General features: G+C 37.3%; 1 protein-coding gene across 2 annotated transcripts; it reads left to right on the forward strand.

The window, feature by feature from the left end:
- Positions 1-2,107: 2,107 nt before the first annotated feature.
- Positions 2,108-25,188, forward strand: ccdc50a (coiled-coil domain containing 50a). Of its 2 annotated transcripts, XM_082139841.1 has the most exons (12): positions 2,108-2,384; positions 10,093-10,155; positions 14,048-14,177; positions 16,073-16,163; positions 16,424-16,523; positions 18,633-19,475; positions 19,766-19,890; positions 19,973-20,017; positions 20,110-20,214; positions 21,942-22,036; positions 22,122-22,228; positions 22,317-25,188. In XM_082139841.1, the coding sequence occupies exons 1-12, from the start codon at positions 2,336-2,338 to the stop codon at positions 22,334-22,336; spliced, it is 1,773 nt and encodes a 590-aa protein (XP_081995967.1). In that variant the 5' UTR covers positions 2,108-2,335; the 3' UTR covers positions 22,337-25,188. The 2 variants fall into 2 exon arrangements, with proteins under 2 accessions (XP_081995967.1, XP_081995968.1); XM_082139842.1 differs by lacking the exon at positions 18,633-19,475 and having other exon boundaries at positions 2,117-2,384.
- Positions 25,189-25,815: the final 627 nt, after the last annotated feature.

Here is a 25,815-nt window from a genome sequence, read left to right on the forward strand (position 1 = left end):
TCCAATATGATATATGAATATGAAGACTTAAAACATTGACATCCATGAACATCCATTTCATAATTAAAAGGCCTATTGTGTAAAGAAATAAATAATAATCTGGGTAAGATATTTAGGCTTTTAACAATTTCCATAACATCAATGACATAACAGTAATTTAAAAGTAATTATAATATTTCTTAAAATTAATCATAAATAATATTTCATCAATTAATATACTCTCTGAGTTACTCTATATTTACCATGAAAATATTTTTTTTAATATTTTTTTCAAGAAAAACATGAAAGATAACTTTTTCATGATATATTCTGTATTAGTGCTGTCGATTAATCGATTTTAACATAAAAGTTTGTTTATATAATATAATGTGTGTCTGTGTGTAATGTATATATATTATTATATTTATATATTATATGTGTGCGTGTGTGTGTATATATATTATTATATTTATATATTATATGTGTGTGTGTGTGTGTGTGTGTGTGTGTGTGTGTGTGTGTGTGTGTGTGTGTGTGTGTGTGTGTGTGTGTGTGTGTGTGTGTGTGTGCACAACCATGTGGATATATATCTTTTTTATATATATATACATACGGTTATTGCCAAAAGTATTGGGACACCCCTCAAACTCATTGAATTCAGGTGTTCCAATGACTAATTCCATGGCCACAGTTGTATAAAAGAAAGCACCTAGGCATGAAGACTGCTTCTACTAACATCTGTGAAAGAATGGGTCGCTCTCAGGAGCTCTCAGTGAATTCAAGCGTGGTACCGTGATCAGTTGCAATAAGTCTATTCGTAAAATTTCCTCACTACTAAATATTCCACGGACAACTGTTAGTGGTATTATGAGAACAACAGCAACTCAGCCACGGAGAGGTAGGCCACGTAAAATCACAGAGCGGGGTCAGCACATGCTGAGGCTCACAGTGTGCAGAAGTCGCCAACTTTCTGCAGAGTCAATAGCTACAGACCTCCAAACTTCATGTGGCCTTCAGATTAGCTCAAGAACAGTGCGTAGAGCTTCATGGAATGGGTTTCCATGGCCGAGCATCTGCATCCAAGCCTTACATCACCAAGTGCAATGCAAAGCGTGGGATGTAGTGGTGTAAAGCAGCCGCCACTGGACTCTAGAGCAGTGGAGAGGTGTTCTCTGGAGTGACTATTCACGCTTCTCTGTCTGGCAATCCGATGGACGAGTCTGGGCTTGGCGGATGCCAGGAGAACGGGACTTGCCTGACTGTATTGTGCCAAGTGTAAAGTTTGGTGGAGGGGGGGGTTATGGTGTGGGGTTGTTGGGCTTGGCCCCTTAGTTCCAGTGAAAGGAACTCTTAATGCTTCAGCATACCAAGACATTTTGGACAATTTCATGCAACCAACTTTGTGGGAACAGTTTGGGGATGGCCCCGTCCTGTTCCAACATGACTGCACACCAGTGCACAGAGCAAAGTCCATAAAGACATGGATGAGTTTGGTGTGGAGGAACTAGACCTGCACAGAGTCCTGACCTCAACCCGATAGAACACCTTTTAGAGTGGAGAAGAATAGTAAACAATTCCCCAAAAACACACTACCAATACTTGTGGAAAGCCTTCCCAGAAGTGTTGAAGATGTTATAGCTGCAAAGGGTGGACCAACTCCATATTAAGCCCTATTAATTAAGAATGGGATGTCATTTAAGTTCATGTGCATGTAAAGGCAGACGTCCCAAAAATTGTCTACATGTTCAGATAATCCTGTTAATTTACCTAGTTCATCGTTTTCTTGGACAGGCATGATGTTTTTCAAGTGTGTGTGTGCGTGTGTGTTTTGATATAAAATGTTGGTCTGTATTACTCATACAACAAGATTTTTATAGTTGAAACACCTTGAAATGCGAAATATGCCGTTATTAAACCTAAATGAATATAGATAGCTTTTAAAAAAAAAAACAAATTCATATACGTTAGTTCTGCCATGAGAACTGAAAGAACTCGAGGACTGCGCAAGTTCAGTGGGTGTGTTCGCGTTTGTTTGCTCGCGTACGCGCGCGCTTCCCTGCGTGTCAGAATGTAAGCGCGTGCTTGCGTGGCATGTCCCGCCCTGCTATCCGTAGCAAACACAACACAACACACATTGCTCAGCTTTTTCTCAGTTTCGTGTGTGCGCTCATCTGCTGTGGGTACAGAGAGAGGGAGGGACGGACGGACAAGAAACATCGCTTGGCGACATAAACCAATCAGAGCGACACATTACCGAAGACATCGATCGGATTTATTTATCAATCTGACGGAAACCGCCACCAGTCTGTCAAACAATAACCTTCAGAACCCCAGAGAAACATTAAGCGCCGACGACATGGCTGATTTCAGTATTGATAAGAACAACCTGCCTGGCGTAAAAGAGGGTGAGTGAAGATGAAGAAGATGATGGTGCGCGTGCCGAGACATATTGTGTGTTTGCGTTCAAATAAACAGGCGAATGGCACGCGCTTGTCTCGCGCAGAGAGAAACGCATTTAACGTTAAATCTAAACGCACGACACGAGCGCGAGCTTCATTCAGAGATGGTCGTTGAGTCCTGTCAGATGATTCAAAACGTTAAATATGATTACACTGTGTTGAAATATGAATGGCTCAGTAAATTGGTCATCTTTTATAACATGTACGGAAATATTTCCGTCAACACATACTGAGTCGTCAGCGGTGAGAAACGCCGTTATTAAAATATCTAATATAGAAAGAGAAAGCGATTGATTTCTGACCTGTTTTGCCTTAAATATCATATAATAGATGGCGTAGAATGGCTAACATTAGCTTTAGTTGGTGTGGTGTGTATTGGCGGATAGCAGTGTGAATTCTGGCACATGTGTTGAGATTCAGCATGAAATCTGCATACTGAAGATGACTGTGGTGCAACACAAGCTGTTGGTGGCTGATCATCTTATTAAAGGAAAAGCTTGCTTTGCAGGATTTCAACCCACTAATTTTAACCTCATTTGATGCTTAGGGAGGATTAATGTGGCAGTATTTACAGACCTTGTCATTTCTGCCCCCGTGTTAGTTTATTATCTGAGGTTCAGAGTCAATTATTGGTCTAAAAAGTGCAATAAGCAGTTATAGTAATTGGAGACAGAATGTTGTTTTCTAAACTTCCTTTTTATTTGATTCATATAAAATAAATGATTTAAACTGAAATATGGTCGAGAAGGTTAAGGGACAGGCCAAAATTCACAATTTAAAACGAGTGCATTTTCATTCAGATTCAGTTATTGGTCTGAAACCGAAATCCAAATATTAGCCCCCTAGTATTTGCAAGCAATTTGGGACCAAATGTTGGTTTCTAGTTATTAATTTAATTTGAAATAAATAATTTTACCCTAAATGCATTAAAAGAGGTTAAAGTTGCGGTCATATTTATACTTATAAGGTGAAATTCAAATGGCAAAATGCAGTCATTTCAATAGAAATACGTACAATCTGGAAATTTGCATGAGACAAATAATTTCCCCGTGTTGATTTTTGTATCTTCACAGTTTAAGTTTAGACTAGTTTGTTAAACTTTTAACTAGGGATGCACCGATACTGCGCTCTTGTACTCATACTCATTAGATAGTTTTCCCCTCTTTTCCACCTCACTTTTAAATTGCTTTTGAATGCAATGCTTCTAATCCGCATTAGTGACAATTCGGGCCTGGCAAATGAATGGTGGGTTAATTATTATGCATTGGAAATGCAGGTATCGGTACTCTGTATCAGCAAGTGCTAAACATCTAAGTATCGGTCAGTATCAGACTCGCTCTGGAAAAAGTGGTATCAGTGCATACCTACTTTGAACACAAACTTGGCCAATAAAAAGCTGCTCAGTCTGGAAGTGACCTTTGAGTAAGCGGTTCTTTATTCATTGTTATCTTATGGATAATAGACAATGGATCCTCTTTTCCCACTAATGTTTCACTAATGTGACTGCCTTCAGGTGGGACATGCCAAATTCACAATTTTCAGTTTAAAACAAACTACTTTTCATTCAGATTTAGTTATTGGTATGAAGCTCAAATTCAAAAATCAATTAATCTAGTTAATTAAGGACCAAATGTTGTTTTCTAGTTGTTTATTTAATTTAAATCATTTTCAGTCTGAGACCGCTGAGGAGTAGAACGAACTACTCTTTAAACAACATGACGTTGTGTCTCTAATGCTTTAAAAAAAAAAAAGAAAAAAAAAGGCCATTAGACACCAAAGTATCCCATATTCGTGGAAAGTGGTCATTAGACTCTTTGCATATGTATGAAATCCATTGGTCACTAGATGTGGCAGCGTTGTGAATCATTGAGCCTATTTATACACCTAGAACCCCAAAAGTCTATTGAAAGACTAGTGAAAATGTGTTTTCTCATTTGTTTCGATTTATTGAATTTTTTTGATTTAATTCGAAAAAATGTGAGTGTTCAACTGTGAAATTTAGAATAATTTCACAATGTCATAGTATTTAGTACTGCCAGTGCTCGAGCTGCATAAAAGTGTGCAAGTTTATGCAAATGTTGATTTGGATATTTGAAGACGAACGACACATTTCTCACTCATGGGTTTCTGTTTGTTTTTCCTTGAAGAATGTCCTTGTGGCTTTCTGTTTTCAGTTGTTCCGTGCGTGTGGATTCAGCATTTTGTTGTGTTGCAGCTGCTTTTTGCTCATCGAGGCAATTTTGGGGATGTTTGTCTGGAAAACTTGCAGGCTTAAAAATTGTGCTGGTTTTACTGCCTTGCTAAGATCTCATGGGATGCGTTCAGCGTTGGTTTCATGTTTGCTTTGGGTAGCTTTCAGCTCTTCCTTGTATAGCTGTTTCTTGTTTGCCAGTCGCTGCTCGGCCGGTGCTTAGTAGTGCCTTGAGTATCATCATTCTTAATTAATCTGACATTTTAATTGATGTCATATTGTTTGTGTCGCTTTAGGCTGTATTGCATGCTCTAGTAAGGTGTCACATGCTCACATTTATTAAACTATTTTGCATACAGTTTATTTTGAAGTGGAAGCTAGTTTTTTTGGGGGTTAGAGATATAGATTTTTTTGGGGTGGATATAAATTGATACTTTAATTCAGCAAGGATGCGATAATAAATTGATCAAATGTGATGGTTAAGACATTTATAATGTTAAAAAAGATTTCTATTCAAAATAAATCCTGTTCTTTTGAACTTTTTACACAGCAAATAATCTTACAAATGTATCACGGTGTTCACAAAATATTAAGCAAAACAGGTTTTCTACATTGATGTTAATAAGAAATGTTTCTTGAGCAGCAAATCAGTATGTGATTTCTAAAGGATCATGTGACCCTGAAGACTGGAGTGATCATGCTGATCACAGGAATAAATTACATTTTAAAATGTATTCTAATTGAAAAGTTATTTTTTACAATATTACTGTTTTTACTGTATTTTTTATCAAATAAATGCAGCCTTGATGAGCATAAGAAACAAATTTCACAAACTTTTGAACGGTAGTAGAGTATATATTTATTATATAAAATGTTTATACATTCATTCAGTTGGTCAATGAAAATATTGAAAGCAAAATGTTTTTTCTCAGTTTATCTCATTGTCCAAAAATTGTCTGATTAATCAACTTGGCCCATATATAGGCCTATTGGTTTACCCAGTAGTTTTTAACTGCATGAACTGCTCCAGTTTTCTCATAACGGTAAACCACGGATAACCTGAGAAAGATCCCAGTGAAGGGTTTCCAGCACAGGTTCAGCAAATTGGCCATTAAAACTCTTTAAAAAATGAAAAAAAAAATTGTCATCAATTACTCACCCGACAGAGATTTCTGTCAGTCCATTGACAATCCACGCAACTACCACTTTGACGCCTTAAAAAGTGAAGAGATTGCAAAACTAATATGAATTGAGTGGTTTAGTGCAAATTTTCTGAAGAGACTTGATCGTTTTAAATCATGAACAGATTGAATTTAGGCTTTTACTCGCATATAGGCCTATACATTGATCAGCAAACAAACAGAAGCTCAACTGTTCTTTCTTGAGGCGCAAGAACAAACTTCATTGGTTCTTGCTGAAGCTCAAACGTGCTGCGTAACAGAATGAACCTCAGTGTAAGGCTGCGCGATATAACGATAGTCACATCTCAGGATGTGTGATGTCAAGTATAGGGATCGTAGTTGATCAGTGATCATGTGATTCACAGATTAATTGCAAAGATTAACATCATAGAGTGAACGTTTATCATTTGCATGTGCTTTTAAGTCCTGTCAGCTTAAGCATCAAGCGCAAGAAGTCTGGAAGAATTTCAAGAAGGAACCTCATTGTTTTTTTGCGGAAGCTCAAATGTGCTGCATAACAGGAGAATGAACCTCATTGGTTCTCGTACATCAAGCGAACTTGCTTGAGCTTCTGTTTACCACAGCTAATGTGTTGATGAATGTTTGAATGTGAAAAAAGCCTCATCATCAGATCATATTAAGCAATCATGTCTCTTCAGTATAATTGGACTAAATCGCTTGATTCATATGGATTAGTTTTACGTCCTCTTTATGAGCTTTGAAGTGTCAAAGTGGTAGTTTGTAGGCCTGTCGCGATAATTAAATAACCGTCTGATCGCGATTATTTGATCTAACCGCGATTGTTTCAGACAACCGCGATTATTGCGCTCTTTTATAGACCTACGGCACAAGGGGGAGTCATGAACCAAAATAAATAGACAAGCAGTCAAGCACTAATTACGTTTTCTAGCAATATATTCAAAGTCATCTGAAGCCATTCCATAGCTTAATGTGAGGGACAGTAGTATATTTACATTGTTAAATTAAAGTTCACAAACTCGTCTGCAGCTGTCAATCATTCCGTTCAGCATTCAAACTCTGCAGCTGTCAATCATTCCGTTCAGCATTCAAACAGCGCGCGTCGTCCGGTTACGACAGGATACACGGTAAAACTTTCTCCAATGTGACATTGACGTTATAATGCTTGATCTGTAGATAAAGGGCTGTGGATTTGCATAAAATGACTTTATTTTGCTGGAGTTTTTTGCTGTTTCTAAATGACTCGCTCGCTACCGTGTGCCTACACAGCACAAGGACTATGAATTGGCATCAGACGCACAATAACTGGAGTTTAAAACTGTGAAGAAACAAATGATCAATAAACTGTTGGACTGATATACACTAGGATTTGTGCCCTCGACATTTCTTCGCTTTGTGCCGTGAACTTTTAAATGCGCACTTGTGTATCGCTGCGACTCCATGTTGCATTAAGCACATCATTCTGCACCCGAGATGCGCATACGCGCTTTGTTCCGCTCTGTTTTGTAGCGTATCATATTTTCATGGTTTGTGCACATTTGTTTTTATTAACATGTTTAGATTTTATTAAATTACTGTGCAGATGTTTTCAAAAATTACTTTTTGCTGCTGATTTATACACTCACTAAGTTTAATAAACAAATTGTCATAGCTATTGAATATAGCCTATTTATTTAATATTTAAAGGTGTTAACTGTAAACTTACACTGCAAAATGATAACTTACAAAGGATTAAATTCATCACAATTATTTAATGAATGAAGCACAAAGCCCTAAAACAGACAATTAATCAGCATAATTGCCAAAGCCCTAACACAGACAATTAATCGTCAAAGCCCTAAAACTGACAATTAATCGGCATAACCGCAATTATTTTTTAGACAATTAATCGTCAGCCAAATTTCATAATCGTGACAGGCCTAGTTGTGTGGACTACCAATGGAGGGACAGAAATCACTCAGATTTCATTTAAAATATCTTAATATGTGTTTCAAAGATAAACGAAGGTCTTACGGGTTTGGAACGACGTGAGGGTGAGCAAATGATGACTAGACTCGTCAAAAAGTAGCTACTTCGGTACTGAAATTTAAAAAATGTGACTCTTTGAGCGCTGTTGAACGGAATCGTATATGGCTGTGATTGGCTACAATGATCATCACTTCAAAATCATGTTGTAAATATACATCAATGACGCTCTTTATGACCGAATGGATGACTGAGCGCTTTCACAGATACAGACGGGAGCATTTGAAAGCAGGCGTCTATCAGTGGACCGGTCCGACTTGGTACCGAAGTTGTTACTTTTTACTAATGATGACAGAATAAAAACCAATGTTACTCAGCCGTTATATAGGGCATTAAGATGCCATAATAGTGCTTCACCAACCAGTAGAGTAGAAAGGATAGTTTGTGAAATGTACATTTTGGTATTGGTTCCTCATTTAACGCTATGAATATCCGCAGCTTTTTTTGTCCTGGAAACACTGAAGTTGTTAATCAGCAGCAGATGGACGACTTCTTTAATCACAAATCTGCAGCAATGGCTTAATCTTATCCTCTAGTCTTCACATGTCTCGCTCAAGCTAAGTGCACAAACACAGACTGATGTGAAAATTGCTAGTTAAATTAGTATTGTGCAAATAGTTTTTCACATCAATATTAAACCTGTCGCTAAATTCACTCACAACTGTAGCACACAGTCTGATTATGGTGTGAAACTGGGTGCGTGTGTTTGGTTATATTAATTACGCTCAATTCCCTGAAACAGTAATGCAGTTTTTTTCTTGCAGACTGAAATGCAAAAGTGGCTTTTATCTGATTCGGGTTATCAGAGCGTGTATCAGAGGCTAGAGGGAGGGTTTTTTTCCAGTCACAAATTAAGTACATGATTTCTTCGCTTCTGCACCTGTGTTATGAAACGTGTCTCAGTAGCCGGGAGGCTGCCAGGTGCAGAATCAGGCCTGGTTAAGACATAAAAAAGGCAGATAAGAGCATGTAAAAGGGCGAATGTGGAAGACGTGGTTTCAGTTTCGCAAGATATTTATAACTGAGGTGTTAATGGTGTGTTGCCCTGCAGTTTTAGACCAATACAGAACCCTCGATTAATACAATAATATATTAAACTATACATGATTCTATATTGCCTAGTTGTTATTGTATGTTTTTGTTTTTTATTTTTGCTATGAATATAGCCGTCCGTCACTGCTCTTATGGAATTAATAATAAATTAATAAATGTATTTGAAATATACACTACTATGATTGGCTGTTCAGTTTAGGGAACGAGTTACCGCGTGTGTCACGGCCTTTACGCGCACCAAGGCTGCATTTATTTGATCAAAAATACAGTTAAAATAACATAAAATTAAGGATGCACCGATATGAAAATTTTGGGCCAAAAGTGATAATTCTTTATTTTTTGAAATCCGATGACTGATATATTGGCCGATAAATCTAAATAAATAAAAAATGTTATATAATTTTTGAGAGCCTGATTAGAAAAACTAAATTCTCACCATTAAAAGCCAAGTCACAAGCACACAATTATAATGTTCTCATTATAATTTTATGCAGCTTATGTGACAGACTTGCACTGCACATGTTGCACTGTATTTTCCTTTTTTGAAATGTGATTCCAATCATATTTCAAGCAGTTCAAAACCATCATGGCGACCAGTACAGTACGCATCTGAGGTTTCTCAGCTGAAGGAAATAATACATTATTTATCAGCTTTAATATTTTATATTTTTTTCAGGATTGTTTGAAGAATAGAAAGATCAAGCACAGCATTTATTTGAAATCGAAATTAGGGATGCACCGGTGTATTGGCCAATAATCGGTATCGGACGAAAAAAGCAATTCTATTCACTATCAGTCAAAAACAGCCAATGATCAGGCCTGATTCAAAAGGTCAAAAGGGGTCAGAAAAACATGTTATATTGCATCTGTGTGAAAAAGATGCAATATGTCTAACTTAAGAAAATCGAAACTATCGGTATCGGCAGATTTCAGTCTGAATGATCGGTTATCGAGAAATCAGTGCATCTCTAACAGAACTCTTTTGTAACATTATAAATGTCTTTACTGTCAATTTAATGGATCTTTGCTGAATAAAACTGTTAATTTCTTCCCTAAACTTTTAAACCTTTGTGTAAATCCAATACTAACTCATACTTTGTTGTTTTGACCTAAACCTGTTATCCTGAGGTTTGCATTGTGGACTTCCTGCATGTTCTGAAACTGTGACGTAACTCTTTGTTAACAGTAAATACTCAGATTTCTATCTCTTTTTGTCGGTCTGCAGTGGTTCGGGACTTTGCCGTGCTGGAAGACCACTGTCTGGCCCACAACCTTCAGGAACAGGAAAGTAAGTTATTGTATAACCTGTACTTTTTTAACATGAATGTTATTGCATGGAATCTTATGAGCTGTAATCCTGAAGCTGTTTGTTGACACTGAATGAGTCATTCAAAGCCTTTATGGTTTTTGTTTTTGTTGTTTTTTACGGTTTTATTAAACACAGTGGAACGAAAAGTCCCAACTTAGCTTCCCCTTTTGCTGCAATGTGAGGTTTTACACCTTCACCAGAGATCACATCTATCACGTGTATTTTATTAGCACTCGTGTGTGTGAGAACGATGCAATTGAAGGACACAGTGAAGGACCTAGACAAAATGTGGATGGCTGTTAGACAAAGCATCCGATTCGACATCCTCCAGCTGTGCTTCACAGTCCTCGTGTTTTTGTGAAAGGATGTAACATTGCAAAGACACTCAAATCTAAAGGAAGTTCCCGTTTCCAGGAAGAGTTGGTATCTGTGTCATACCAAAAAAATCTTAGAAAGTTTGTTGCTGCAAAAAGTTCTTGCAACTGTATGGTTCTGGAAAGATCTGAAAACTCCCTCTTTATGTGGGCAGGTGTTAGAAACACAAGTTCTCTCTTGGGGAATTCAGTTATTAAAAAAGTTTTTCTGAGTTATCTCAAATGAGAAGTCCTAAAAAAAAAACTGACCGTGAGACTTTATTTTCTCTACAGTAGAGCAGTTATTTTAGTATTATTTCTATAGTATTTCTTCATATTTTGTATTAGCCTTTGTTTTTATATTTTCAGGTTTCATTTTAAGTTTTAATAATCTTAGTACTTCAATCTAATTTCTTTAATTTCCACTTGTTACTAAAGCAAAAATTTGATATGATATTTATTTTATTTCAGCTTTATTTTTAGTTGCCAAGGCAAGATTTCTAATGACGTTTTTTTTTTTAAGCTAATATTTAGTTAACTACATTAGTTGACTAATAATGAACTGCACTTATACAGCATTTGTCAATCTTTGTTAATGTTAATTTCAACATTTACTAATACTTTATTCAAATCTTGTTAACATTAGTTAATGCACTGTGAACTAACATGAACAAACAATGAACAGCTGTATTTTTTATTAACTAACGTTAACAAACATTAACAAAAACAGTAACACACGTATTGCTCATGGTTAGTTCATGTTAGTAAATACATGAACTCATGTTTAATAAATGAACCTTATTGTAAAGTGTCACCATTTTAATGAAAGGTTTTAATACTTTGTTACCAATAACAACACTGTAATGGAGTGTTAAATCATTAAATCAACAGGCCTGACCTTTCATCAGCTTGCGTGTCGCACATCAACTTTGTTTAGTCGCACTGTCAGATGGTGCTAAACCGTCCCAGCTGAATGAAAGCCAGACTCGTAATGTAATGTTCAAATTGCTCCTCGCAAAAAAACGTTCCTGGCTTGACTGACTTGAGCTATATCTATCACATAAATGTTTCAATTTATGGATTTTTTTTTTCTTTCTGGTACACGTTCTCAAATATAACGTGTGCTCACAGTCACAGGATCAATAAAAAGTGCTCAGACTTTGGGAAGATGATGCACTGTGTCGGCTAGAATTGCGTCAATGTCTACGATTTACTGCCGTGTCGATGCAGCACATTGACTCGGCCTTGAAACGGCAACTGGTTTGATGTGACCCCTCTAATTGCCATCTCAGAGCATGTGCTCTCAGTTAAGATGTATAATATACCATCTCATATTATTATATATCATGTAACACGGTCACTAAAAGTTTTGTCTTTTTAATTTTCAGTCCACAGTCATACATTTGATAAACTTTGGAAAAAAATTGCGCAAAAATACCCCATGTAATTTATTGATTGTTTTTATTATTATTATTATTTAATAATTATTATAAACCGTAATTTAGATATTATTTGACTTGAGTGAAAATGCTTTTGTTTTAATTTCCTAATATATAATTGATTGATAATAAATCTGAATTATTTTGACTTAATATTGTTTAGTCATAATAATAATAATAATAATTATTATTATTATTAAAATAATTAAAACTGTAATAATAATGATTTTATTAAATGACTAAATTCTTATAGTATTATAGTAATTATTAAATTACTATAACTGCAATAAATATTTTATAATTGTATTACATTTATTTTTATTATCATTATTAATAATATTATCATTATTATTATTATTATTACATAAACAATGTTAAAATTCAAACCTAATTCAGTGATTTAAGATTATTCAGTGTTTTTTTTGTTTTGTTTTTTGTTTTTTTATAAATACTTTTTCTTACAAATTTTTTGTAAATATCAGTCTTGCATGAAAATGCTTTCAACCAATCATGTGCTTCAGATTTCAAGATAGGTGGGCAGCTGTGGCCTAATGGTTAGAGTCAGACTGGTAACCTGAAGGTTCGATTCCAGTACTAGCTGGAAGTGACTGAGGTGCCCTTGAGAAAGGCACCTAACCCCCAATCGCTCCCCCGGCGCCACAGCATAATGGCTGCCCACTGCTCCGTGTGTGTGTGTGTGTGCTCTTACTTGGATGGGATAAATGCAGAAGACAAATTACGCATATGGGTTACCATACTTGGCCTTCACATCTCACACACACACAAACAATCTTAAACTTTTGTGTCATTTATTTGCATTAGACATGGTGTGAAGTGAGTCTTCTCTAGTGTCTGTTACATCTAAATCAGTGGTCACCAACCCGTCGATCGCGGTCGACAAGTCGATCTTGGAAGCATTTTAAGTCGATCGCGAAGAGTTTTCAAAATCAGAGAAAAAAAACCCAACATTTTTATTCATTATGATTTATTAATTTAAAATGCAACATGTGTGAGCCTATTGTGTGTAGTAAATGGTGTCTAGGGGAGGGAGAGGGGTATATCTGTCCAATCAAATAGCCTATAGTTTACATATAATGTCTGTAAAACAACCGCTTTAAACTTTCGCCTGGCACCGCAGCGCGAGCCTTCGCTGACTGCGCGCGCACCTCCCCAAACAGACGAGGCATTTATGCTTGACGCAACTGTTTTAGACGGAAAACCAGACCATACAACTGATTTAGATGCGCAAACTGGGTGCCGGTGTGATGATATGTAGTAATATCCGTCTGCTCGGGCAGATTCGGTTCAAAGTCGTGCATCTTCGGATGCGGAGGCGCGCGCGCTGTTACAATGACGTCATTTTTGCCGCGCGCTGATAGTGTGCAATCACAGCCATCACATTGAATATATGTGTGGGGAGAGAATCTCATCTGAGTCCCCAGAGTGAGGGAGTATTGCTAGTTTGAAATCTGTTGGCTATATTGTTAAAAGTGTTTTATGTGTTTTATGTTGTTGAAAAAGGGAAAGAGAATCAGTGCTGTACATGATTGTTTTAGGCCTGTAATTGATTGATTATTGAGGTAATGAATGTAGGTCTGTAATTTGTGTGAAAATATTTTTGAAGAATTGAAGGATGACTGTTGTCATAATATTTTGTATGCTAGTTGCACTAACCTGAGTATTTCCATTTTGAAGTGTTTGAAATATGTTTTAAAAGGGAAAGTGAAACAGTACATTATTGGCTTAGGCCTGTAATTGACTGATTATTGTGTTTGTATATGAGTAATAAGCCTGTGGAAATACTTAACAATGTTATATTACTGTTGAAGATGTTGAATTATAGTTGACAGTTTGTATAGTTATATACTATTTGTATAGTTAAATAAATATTTTGCTAGTGACTAACAGGCAACAAAGAATGTCAAAGTAGAACTACATTGTGGCCTTGTTTTTTCATAATTTTTTGCAAGTGGTAGATCTTGGTTTACATTTGGACTTTGGATGTGATCTTAGGCTTGAAAAGGTTGATGACCACTGATCTAAATGATCTAAAAGGTTTCTCCTCTTCTTCTCTTCCAGTCGAGAGCCACCTGGCCTCCAACGTCCACAAGAGCCGTCTGGTGCAGCAGGACCTACAGGTGGCCAAGCGTCTGCAGGAGGAAGAGGACCTGCGGGCCAAAGTCGAGAGCAAGAGACAACATCGCCGCCTGTGAGTGACCTTTGAAAACCACTATACTTACTTAATCCTCTTCGTCCCGTGTGAGACGTAAAGCTATATGAGACCAGAAAGATGTGGATCATGTAGAGTTTAAAGTTCAGACTGTACTGTGTCTGTTTGGGAAAGAATGTGGAGAGGAAGGTCGTTCTTTTCTCAGACCTTCCCAAACTCTCAGCAGCAGACGTCTGGTTTCAGATTGTTTTTGCTGTCTCTTAAGATAAGTAGGTGTACTGTAAGTAGGAGTGGATGACATCATGGACATAAACCTGTGTGTGCACTTGTGCTATCAGTCCTTGATAACTCATGTTGTTTAAAGTTGTGTCTCCACTTTATACAGATAATATGTGGAGTTTAGTTTGGCTCCTGCTGCGCTTTGAGCTTGTGTCTGCACACGAAGGCCTTGTCGTCTCGTAGTACGCTGTCGCTGTAAAATGTTTTGACTTGTGCTCATGCCACATGCGGATAAAGTGTTCCTTCCTGCTGGGCGACGTCTCAAGGTCTCTGAGCTGATGGTATCATCAGAGTTTGAGCATGGCAGAGAGAGAGAGAGAGAGATGAGCCTGAGGGGAGACTCATTCCACAGCTCAGACATTACAGTAGAAGATATTGTTAGGAATTTTAGTCGTCCATCAGTTTGTTACAAATACACACTATCTGCGCTCATTCTAGTTTTTAAGAAATTAATACTTCTATCAGCAAAGAAACATCAAATTGATCATCAGTGACAGTAAAAACATTTATAATGTTATTTCAAATGAATGCTGTTCTTATGAACTTTCTATTAATCAAGAATCCTGAAAAAAAAAAAAACTATCACGGTTTCCACAAAAACATTTAGCAGCACAATTATTAATATTTATAATAATCAGAAATGTTTCTTGAGCATCAAATCAGCACATTAGACTGATTTCTGATTTCTAATATATTCCAATAGAAAACTGTTAATTTAAATAGTAATAATATTTCACAATATCACTGTTTTTATTCTATTTTTAATCCAATAAGTGCAGCCTTGGTGACTTCTTTTAAAAACAGTGTTAGGCCTGATAGTGTTCTTCAGTTCTGCAGTCCTAAATGTGTCTGAGTCAAACTAATTATGTTAACTAGGTTGTAATGGGATTGCTTTACTAATTACTCTATAAACGGTAATCACATTACTGATTACTTGGGAATTAATCTCCCAAACTCATGTAAATCTTTACCAGAACACAGTACAAGTTAGACACCAGTATTTACAAAACCTTAAAGGAAATTTATATTTTATTCAGTGTTGTTATTGTTAACTAAAACTATTAAAAATAATTTCTGGTAATTGAAATAAAGCTGAAATAAAATATAAATATTAGATGAAAAACTTCAGATTAATGTATATTTTCATTCAAGTTAAATTACTAAAAGTGCAAAAACAAAAAACTTATAATTACATGTATTTAAAAAAAATAACAACTAATAAACATGACAAAAGCACAAACAAAATTGCTAAATAAAAATCTAAAATGAAAACTAAAAGCTAATTCAACATTAATAAATACTATAGAAGTTTATAAATAATACTGGTTTGAGTATTGTATGATTCCAAGTTTATTGTGAATATCAGAAATCCGCACACATAAATAGGCCAAAAAGCTCTCAGGCCACAAATAAAGTGCAAAAAAGTGTGAGGTGCGCAAAATGTTTTCGGGTTTATTGTGAATAAATGCAAAATGTATTATGATGACAGCTCTAGATAATAATAACATGTTTCTTTGTAACCCATTGCACTCAATGCTGGAGACTGGTCACCTACCAAGAGCAATTTCTTCTCAGACACAGGAATTGAAAGGTGGCTGATTTGAGAAGCTCACAGTGTGAAAACTCAAGTGTTTTCTTTCCCTCTGTCCTGTCAGGGAACGCATCGACAATGAGATTGCTCAGGAGATTCAAGAACAACTAGTCCGGCAGGCTGAACAACAGAGGCAGCAGGAAGAGAAAGATGAGGTGAGAGCAGGCCGCCTTCCAGCCATTCACAACTTTCATACACTCGGGTTGTGTCGGTCATCGGTACGGCATTGATTTAGCCACGCCCACATCGGTCACGTTACTACATCGTGATTGTGTTTGTAACACTTCAGAACTCGCATTCTCTGTGTGTTATTCATCAGTAAGGCATAGACGTAACCACACCCATGACTGTTACATCATTGCTATTCTCGTTTCGCTCCACTCATTCTTTTGAATGTTTATATGCGCTCAACTAGGCCATCGCCCGGAAGCTGCAGGAGCGAGAGATGAAAGAGGAGAGAAAACGGCAAAAGCAGATGGACGAAAACTTTGAAGAGGAGTACTATGAAGACAAAGGTGTGTAGAGCGCCCCCTGGTGGAAGGTGTGCAGTCGGGCAAAGATGAGGTTTGGAGAACAGAAAATGTGTTCGGATCAGTAAACATACTGGATTTGTAGGGTTTTAGCCGAATCTACGGCTCCGCATCACATATTTTACCACAGTACGGAGTTTGAAATCTGTGCCTTTTCATGGTAGCCAGTAAATTCAATAAACAAAAAACAGACAACATGTTTTCATTAGTTGCACACAAAAGCAAACATGCAATACAACCAGTAAAGTTTGATTCAGTGCAATGAACCAGTTAAGACTCCCAAGCTATTGTTCTGAGCAGTGAAAAAAACGTGAACTAACAAGAAATAAACTAAAATAAAAATAAATTGAAACCATTCATACAAAAAAAATGAATAAAAATGAAAAGAGCACTTAACAAAATCACTAAAAATGTAACTTCATACAAATGCAGCTGCTGCCATTTTGTGACTATTGTTTTGTACACTGTTGGATTATATGATACAAACAGGTACGATTTTAAAACAGTTTAATCTGAAATCAATATCTCTTATCTCCATAATTATTTGTGTAATAAAATAATAAAAATACTTGCAATAAAAAGTTAGAAAAAATATATAGTTTTGTTAGTTAGGACCAATTATGTCCAAAAATAGGACATTGAAGTTTTGACATTCCTGCACAAATCATGCCAGCTCAACATCATGATGTCTGTCAGCCATCGCGATGGATGATGGCATCGTCTATCGGCCCAACCCTAGTACTTATGCTTTAGGAAGCAATTACAGTAATGAACACATTTCATGCATTTCAAGCCCCAAGCACTCCAGATACTTTCATCTGTTTGTTGGGAAGTTAAACAAAATGTCAAATAACTTGACCGCATGTTAGTGTGCAGCTTATTTTGTTTAGTAAACATAAGGGATCTGTGGGAAGATTTTCTTGCCTCAGATCTCAAACGGCACCAGCAGACCATGTTGCATTCGTAATGGGCAACCATTTAGTGACTAATGCTACAAAACTGGACATGCAAGTTGTTCATGTCAACACTGCATCTGTTAACTCAACCCGCCCTGCATGGCTGCCCTTGCGTGCCAGTGTTTGCATTCAAACTGTTTGCTTTCACGTGTTATGTAATCATTCTCTCATGCAATCATTTGGATGTGTTTAGGGCCTCTTGCTGGTCAGCCAGTATCGTACCCGTAGGGTCTGTTCGCCTCGTTAAACAATCATTCAAACCTTTTATTCATTGGTGCTTAATGAAGAGTGCATTTCACCAAAACTCCCTAACCCTAGAGGTGAAACTTCAGCACGCATTGCATTTCTTCGTGTTGTTGATATTCTGTTCATAAGAACCCTGCTATGATAAGCTCAGATTAGCACCCGCCTACAGGGCACAACATAAAAGATTCAGCATCTTTGTGCAGGAGTATATTTAGCTCGTTCCCTATCGAACCGTGACAGCGTAGCTAAGCTCTGTTCTCACACCAGGATGCTAACAATTAGGCCTGTGTTGCGTCTCTGCAGTGATGTGTGGGGAGGGGATCAGACTTGTTTCTGAACCCCTGACCTGTCGATCTGTGATAAAGAAATCTTTTTAGGAGGGTTAACAAGATATTTGCAGTCTAAAAAGTCATAGTCCTGGTTTGTTGGCATTAATCTGAACGAAAATGCACATGGGCCTTTTTATTAACACCTACCGTATGTAAAATAACCTAACCCACAAACAGACTTTTCTAATGTGCTCTACTGGAGTTGCTAAAAACAGGATCCAAAATTAACACTCTGCAAGTGTCAAATGCACTTTAGACATATCTGCATATATATGTATGTATATATGTATATGTGTGTGTGTGTGTGTTTATAATGTTTAGCAAAATACATTTTCAGTTTTCTCCAGTCACTTGATTATGGCAAGTGTGGCATAGTTAATTCTGGACCCTGGCTGTAACCTCTTCATTTGAAGGGCTTGGTACTACTTGTCAGCAATAGCTTTATTTAACATTTTACATCCTGCATTATCCAGAGTGAACTAACCCTTGTGTACTAACCAGGTTAAGTTTTATTTCCCTCCTTGTTCTGCACTCCATCTTTTCCCTTACTCGCTTTCACGCAGCCGCCAGGAGCCTCCCGTATCTTCCGCCAGACTTGCAAGAGCCGAATCCCCTTTCCACTTCTCCAGGTTACAGAAAAGAGAAGCATCTCAAACACAATCAAATTCTTTCCCCGTACAACTCTCCCGTGCCGGACAGAGAAATATATCCCCGTAGTCGTTATCCAGAATATGAGTCTGTTGAACACGTCCGAGCTAGGCATCCAGAGATTCCAAGCAAGGAAAGGATCCCAGAGTATCACTCACCTGAGCGAAGACCGAAATACCCGGAAGATTACTCGAAAGAGAGAAACAGACCTCTCGATCTCGATTACAAAGAACCTCGTCGAAGAAAGAAGCCAGACCAATGGGACGACCCGGAGCCTGTGGTGCGGCAGAAGGAGAAACCTCCCAAGGATTACTCTGCCGGCCAGGATAGGGTTTGGGACAAGGAGAGGAACAGGGATCGAGAACGAGAAAGGGATGGACAGAGATCCAAGGACAGGCCAAGAGATCGAAACCGGACAAGAAGTCAAGACCGACTGTTTAGCGGAGATGTCAAGCAGACAGACAGGGGTAGAAACGTGGACAGGGAGATGGACAGGAATGGCTACGGACATGCTAGCAGAGACAGACAACGGGAACGAGGCAGAGATGGGAACAGAGAAAGGCACAAAAGCAGAGAGCAAGAACTGGACGAGTACAGTCTCACCCCAACTAGAGGATTGTCAGAAGACAGCTTGGAGCGGGAGGATCTCAATAGTAGGCCGAGGCTCCCGTCAGGCCCTAATGAGGTGTTTGAGGAGCCCACTCTCAGAGGCCCTTCAAATGAGGGTCCGTCCCCTGGCCCTTCCTCCAGAGAGAGAGGTATTGACCTGGGTCCACGTGTTTGATTGAACCTTCTTGGACTTTGCTGTGCCATCTGGTGGTGGGAGTGCTGTCAAGGCATACTCTTGATTTCCTTTTTCCTATCCATTGGTGATTGTGGTTTGTGGGAATCTTGTGCACTAAATCTTGACGGCGGCTACAAACTTGCATTTTTGATCATTCCTTTTCAATCCCAAAATAAAAATGGCTTCTTGAGCTGCTGTGTGAATAAATAAAGTGTAGTTCTGTAGTGTTTTCTTTGTGCTGATATCCTCTAATGCCCCCTGCAGGCCGAAAGGTTAGAGGAGAGTATGGCATGAAGGAAGCAACACATGGATTGGCCAACTTAGACCTACAGGACCAGGAGCTCAAAGACTTGGAGGTGGCACGCAGACTACAAGAAGAAGAAATTAAGGTACCTTGAGTGAATCTTTCTCTGTGCTTTTAATTATTGGTGGTTTTTAATCCAAAAAAGTAACTGCATATCTTTTTTACAGGCTAGTCAAATTGACAAACGAGCCGCTCAAGTTGCTAAAGATGAGGTACAGCATGGGCTCCACCCCACACACATAAATTTGAGGTTGTTGTTACATCCAAACCTAATTATGTTGTGCGTTTTGCAATGTAATTTAAGGAATTAGCCCGACTGCTATTGGAGGAAGAGAAAAGGGAGTATAAGAGATCGAAAGAGGAGAAGAAGCAAGTGATAGATAGAAGACGACCCGAGGTAGAATACAAGGTAAGCATCGTTGTGTTCGGTCTTCTGGTTTGTTTTTTCACAGCATAAAGGTAATCTTATGGATTTATGAATGATCCGCTCATTTTTAAATCTCCCCCGGTCTCTGACATTTCTCATGACATCCGCTTTAAACATTACAATGCATTTTTTTTTTGAAATTCTATGGTCTATTGAAGCTTTAGACAACATTTTTTAAGAGATGTTAAAATCTTGTCCGGGACAAGTGGATTTTTACCTGCCCCGACCGGACAACTAGCCTGATTAAAACGTCAAAAACAAAAAAAATAACTAGGGAATCACTAAAAAGAGAGAATGATTTATTACATTTATTGTTACGATTGATATTGGATAACAAATTTATTATTGATGGCAACAATGTTGTGCTGTTGAGGCTCACGCAGCCTCCCGAGGAGAAATGGAAACCAGTGTTAATTTTGGCAGCCATTTTTTTTTTATCTTCAGACGAAAATGCTTATTGGTCTTAGTCACATTTTAGTCATTTTGTCTTTCATAGTTTTAGTTGACGAAAAGTAATTGCATTTTTTGTCAACTTTTAGTCAAACTGCAGTTACCGATATTAATTTTGGTAGCTATTTTATATGTAGTCTTTAGACAAAAAATGTAATTTATAATTTTTCTTTAGGCCAATTCAATTAAGCTTATGAGAAATTAGAATTTTCCTTAGTTCAGTGGTTTTGTGCAGTCACACCTTTTCCATTAAGGGACAATATTTGCCCCCTTTAATCGATTTTTCCAGTTAATCTTTTACCTTTATAAATACCTTTATAAAATAAATAATGCTTTAAATAAAACAATGTTATAAATTAATAAATATGCAATGATGGTAAAAACGAAGTGATGCTTTTAAATATTAAATTAAAATCGCCAGTAGGTGACGGTAAGTCACTGTCTTTGAGTGAGTTGAGTCATTCATTCATTCATAACAAAGTAAGTGACTGTATTTATGAACGGATCAATGAATCTCACGATTCGTTTAAAGCCACAGATTCATTCGTATGGCTTTCATTGCAAATTAGAGCAATACGCCTACTGACAATCCTGTTTTAAATGTAGTACATCACTTAATGTTACCCTTCTGTTTGTTGAACTGTTGTATAAAATTAAATGTCACATTTGAAATCGTGTGGATATTCAGGAAACATTGCATTCTTGCTCGTATAATATGATCAACATTAAAAACACTGCTGGATATCAGCCTGCATTTTGATGGCAGATTTAGTCGCACAAACAGCGCAAGCGGCTCGTGACAGAACACAGACCGACTGAATGATACTTTAATTTAAGTAGAAAATCTCAAATGAAGATCGCTGAACTCCAGCTTACTTGTCTGTGTTTTCAGATCACACGCGCTTCTTCAGTAGTGTAGAGAGAACGTGCGCATGGTTGCCAGATACTGTTGAAAAAAACGGGTAGAAAATGTGTTCTTTTACCAGAAAAGCTTTGACTGGGGGTTTAAATTATTGAAATCTGGCAACCGTAAGTATGAACACTCGTAAAAACAGTCAATCCTCCTTTATTTGACAAAAAAAGTTAGTTTTTTTAAACGCATTTCAGTCTCGTCTTCAACGATATTGCATGTGTTGATATAATCACAGTTATCATTTAATGACGTGTGTGTCGTCTCTCATCGTCTTGTCTTAGTCTTTTTTTGTGCTTTAACCCCTGCGTACACCACTGATATTCTCTCCTCTGCTCTGTCATATTAGCCAGGGCAAGAAGAAGTAGTACGACCACGCATGCGAGAAGAGGTGCGTAGCAGAGAGGACGAGTACCAGAGAGCGCGGAACCACAAACCTGTCAGGTACTACCATCTCTGACTCATTAACACCCATACGCTATCAGAAGTCCTTCAGGAGTCTCATGTTCCTCTCGGTTCTTTGTTCCAGGCCGCCTCCTCCTACACAGCACTATGAGAACATAAACCCGAGCTATGCTTATGTGGAGAGCCCGTACACCCCTCGCCCTCCATCAAGACCAGAGGCGGCGTACAAAGGTTCACACTGCACCAATGCACCTGAAGTGTCACTTCACATTTGATAGATTTTGTTTTAAATGTGTGTTTTTATCTCCTTCTCTTTTAGGTGCCTACTACAGACAGTGACCATAAGCCTCCACTGCTGCCCAATCACGAGTCCGTTCGGCCCTTTACTTTGTGAATCAATAGAGAAGGATGCGATTCAGAAACTACTTTGAGTTCATGAGGCTTAAGGCGGAAGCTACTGACACTTTAATTTTATTTTTCCTCCAAGTTTCTCGGCTCATCGCATCGGATGAGCCGGTGTCGTCTCTTCGTGTTGTGAATGAGTCTTTTACCCTGGAGTTATCAACTACTGGGCAACAGGGACGGTTCCTGTTCGCTTCTCATGTTCTAGTCTTATTGTGGATGACTGGACAGGAAGGGATCTACTGCACAGCTCTTTTAAAAATCCCTTTTCTTTTCATCCCTCTCGGCATCTATATTCAAGCCTGGTCTTGAGTCCATGTTGCATTGCAGGATACAGCAGAGAATTTTAGTTTTTTTAATTTAATGGAAAACATGCTGGAATTGTGCTCTATATTTATTGATTTATTTTGAGATGATATAGTTTATTTTTTATTCGTATTATGTTGTTTTACCCTTTCAACCGATCCTATCCCAAGAGACTGGCATAAACTGAAGTGATCCCATTTCTGGAGAACTGTTTAATGCAAAATTCCAGCCCTGCTCTCTTTGACATCTTGATAAGCAGGTTCAGTCTTCAATCCAATCAAATATCAAGGTGAGGTCGTCAATGCTTCTTCATTTGCCCTCCAAATCATTTGTGAGAGACTCGTCATGCACACTGTGGGCTCACGTACTGCTAGGGTTCGAGACGCTCAGCCCTTTGGGTGCCTTTGTTATTCTGATATTTCCTGCAGTGTCCGTAGCGATCATCTCATCTTCTTCATAGGTCTTCAGGACCTGCTAATATGCTCCAGTGTTCAAATGCATGCTGGCTGAATGTGAACTCCGTGGGGTCTATATGAATCTTGTCGTCCGGAAACAAAAAAAAAATGGCCAAAAACACATCTCTACTTCTCAGTTTTTTTTATATATATATGTATTTTTATTTATAATTCAATAAAAATCCAAAATATAAGTTTTAAGGCATGTAGTAGCATTGCTGTTGGCACAGATGTAAACAGTTTTCTTGCTTGCATCATCATATGCAATCCATGCTATATCTCAGTGTTCGGATTTACAGTGCTTTGCATTTGGTGGCAAACTTACTTTAAGCAGGGACATAAAAACCGACCAGCAAACGAGTGACTACGGCAGCGTTTATCTGGCACTTTCCACAAATAGTGTACAAAATAGGGCTTGAAACTCTTGAAAAAAATTTTTTTTCGTTTGTTTTGATCAATGAAAAGATGAACCTTCAGAAGTTTTGCTTTGCTTTGCTTTTTGTGTGGGTTTTTTCCAACAAATAATCAATGAAAAGATGAACTGTCAGAAAAGTTTTGTTTTGCTTTGCTTCTTTTTTTTTATTGTTCGGTTTGTTTTTAGCAAAGGATTAATGAAAATATTAACCTTTCGAAAAAAAATTTCCAACAAATAATCAATGAAAAGATGAACCTGCAGAAGTTTTGGTTTCTTTTTTCGTACTTTTTGTTTAACCATCATCAGTTTAGGACTTGTCTAAATATCATTTAAAAACGATTTGTTTTATTTTAGTTATTTAATTTTTTTTTAGCAATTGTTCATTTCTATAAAAAAAAAAAAAAAAAAAAAAAAAACTATGAATATACAATAACTTGCAAATTTAGCCTAAATTGATCTATCATTCAGAGCTGGCTAGTCTGAGACCAAATGTTGCATTTTTAGTTATTCAAATGAGTTTAACAGTATTATGTTGCTGTTGTGTGATATCATACAAAATAATACTAGCTACATGTAAAATACTTTATATAGCAAATCTAATAGTTCTCTGTGAAGAGCTTGGGATGTGTGCATTTATTTCAGAGAAAAAGACCAATTTTGCACCCTATTCATGGAAACTGCTGAATCACTTTATCAGGGCATTTTTTTTTTCCTTACTGATCAATTGCTTACATTCCATATTCCTGTCATAAATGAGTTCTAAAGGGATTACATTCCGCTTCGCTTTTGGGAACGGGAATATGTTTGTGCGGGTTACATGTAGCATCCTGTACAGAGACAACTTAAGACAGCAGCTACTTTTGTATCGCATTAGTGCCTATTTAAGACCAGTGTTCGATCGCTAGTGCTGAACGCTCTCATATTGCGCTCTTGAAAATGACGATGTGCTAGTTTGTGTTGGTGCATTCCAATGAAAGGCATGGCCAATAAACTTTTAGGGAAAATTATCTTCTGTTGCCATGCGGCTAATAGGCTTACAAGGTGATTAAGAACATTTTCTGTCAATTGTATTACTGAATCAGTTTTGAATCACTTTATGTGTGCGTTTTAGTGATGAATGTGCATATATCTCTCTCTTTCAGTGCCGTGTCAATCTAGCGCATATCATGGTGCGTATCGCAGTGCGCTGTAGTATTTGAAAAGAAAATTGTATGTTACAATTATCATACTAATTGGCTGGATTGGTCTGTGCCAAATGTTTAACATTCAGGGATTTAAAAAAATATATATTGCTGTAAAACTGACAATATCTGATGGTCATGCGATCGGTTTGTTCTTGGGGGGAAAAAAAAACGTATGGTTTACAAAAATTTTGCAAAACTGAACTTTTCGCACCTGATATGCCATTGTAAATGTTCGTGTATGTGTGTGACTGAGTGACAGACTTTAGAAGTTTTCAATCAATGTATTGAGACGACGTTCATGCCAGTTTCTTTTACAATCAGCTGTTGCTGGAAACGTTTTTGTGACCGGCGAAAGTGTTTGTATCTTGCACATTCTCATAGCTTCCACTGGCCAACTGTAAATACCAAATAAATTACTTTTAAAGGGTATGTTTGTGTCAATGAAGTATTTGAAATCCACCATATCTGATTCAAATAAACTGCAATATCCTGGATATAACCTGACAGAAGGTCTTCCTGTCAATTCAGGAAGTTCAGAGGTTTTTATTTTATTTATTTTTTTACCTCTATCTATATATGCATTACAATTGTTTCAGTGTATGTGTATATATATATTTTAAGAAGATACAATATAATCACTACCTAAGAAGCCATTTTGTTGTCATGTGGCAAAAAGAAAAGAAAACCGGAACCGGAAATGATATCATAGAGAGGCCCTGACAGACCTACTACAGTTTGTGAAAATTTTTTAATGATTATTTATGTAATTCTTTGTAAGGAAATTAGTCCAGTCATTTTATGAAAAAAGGTTTTTCAAACTCAACTGATTTTGTATCCTCAATACGTACCCGAAAATAGCGGAGTAAGAAAAAAAAAGTCCCGAAGAATCCCATTAGGGGAAAGTTTCTAAAAATACCCAAATATAGCCTATTCATACGCCTACTCATTCTTTTTCTCACGTGAATAGGGTAAAAAATGTAACCTTTAGATATCACCATGAAAATTACCGAGTTGATTACTTACATCAAGACAAACAAAAAATGTATTACAAGTTTT

Source organism: Leuciscus leuciscus (genome assembly GCF_965113295.1).
Source record: "Leuciscus leuciscus genome assembly, chromosome: 15".
Taxonomy (NCBI): domain Eukaryota; kingdom Metazoa; phylum Chordata; class Actinopteri; order Cypriniformes; family Leuciscidae; genus Leuciscus; species Leuciscus leuciscus.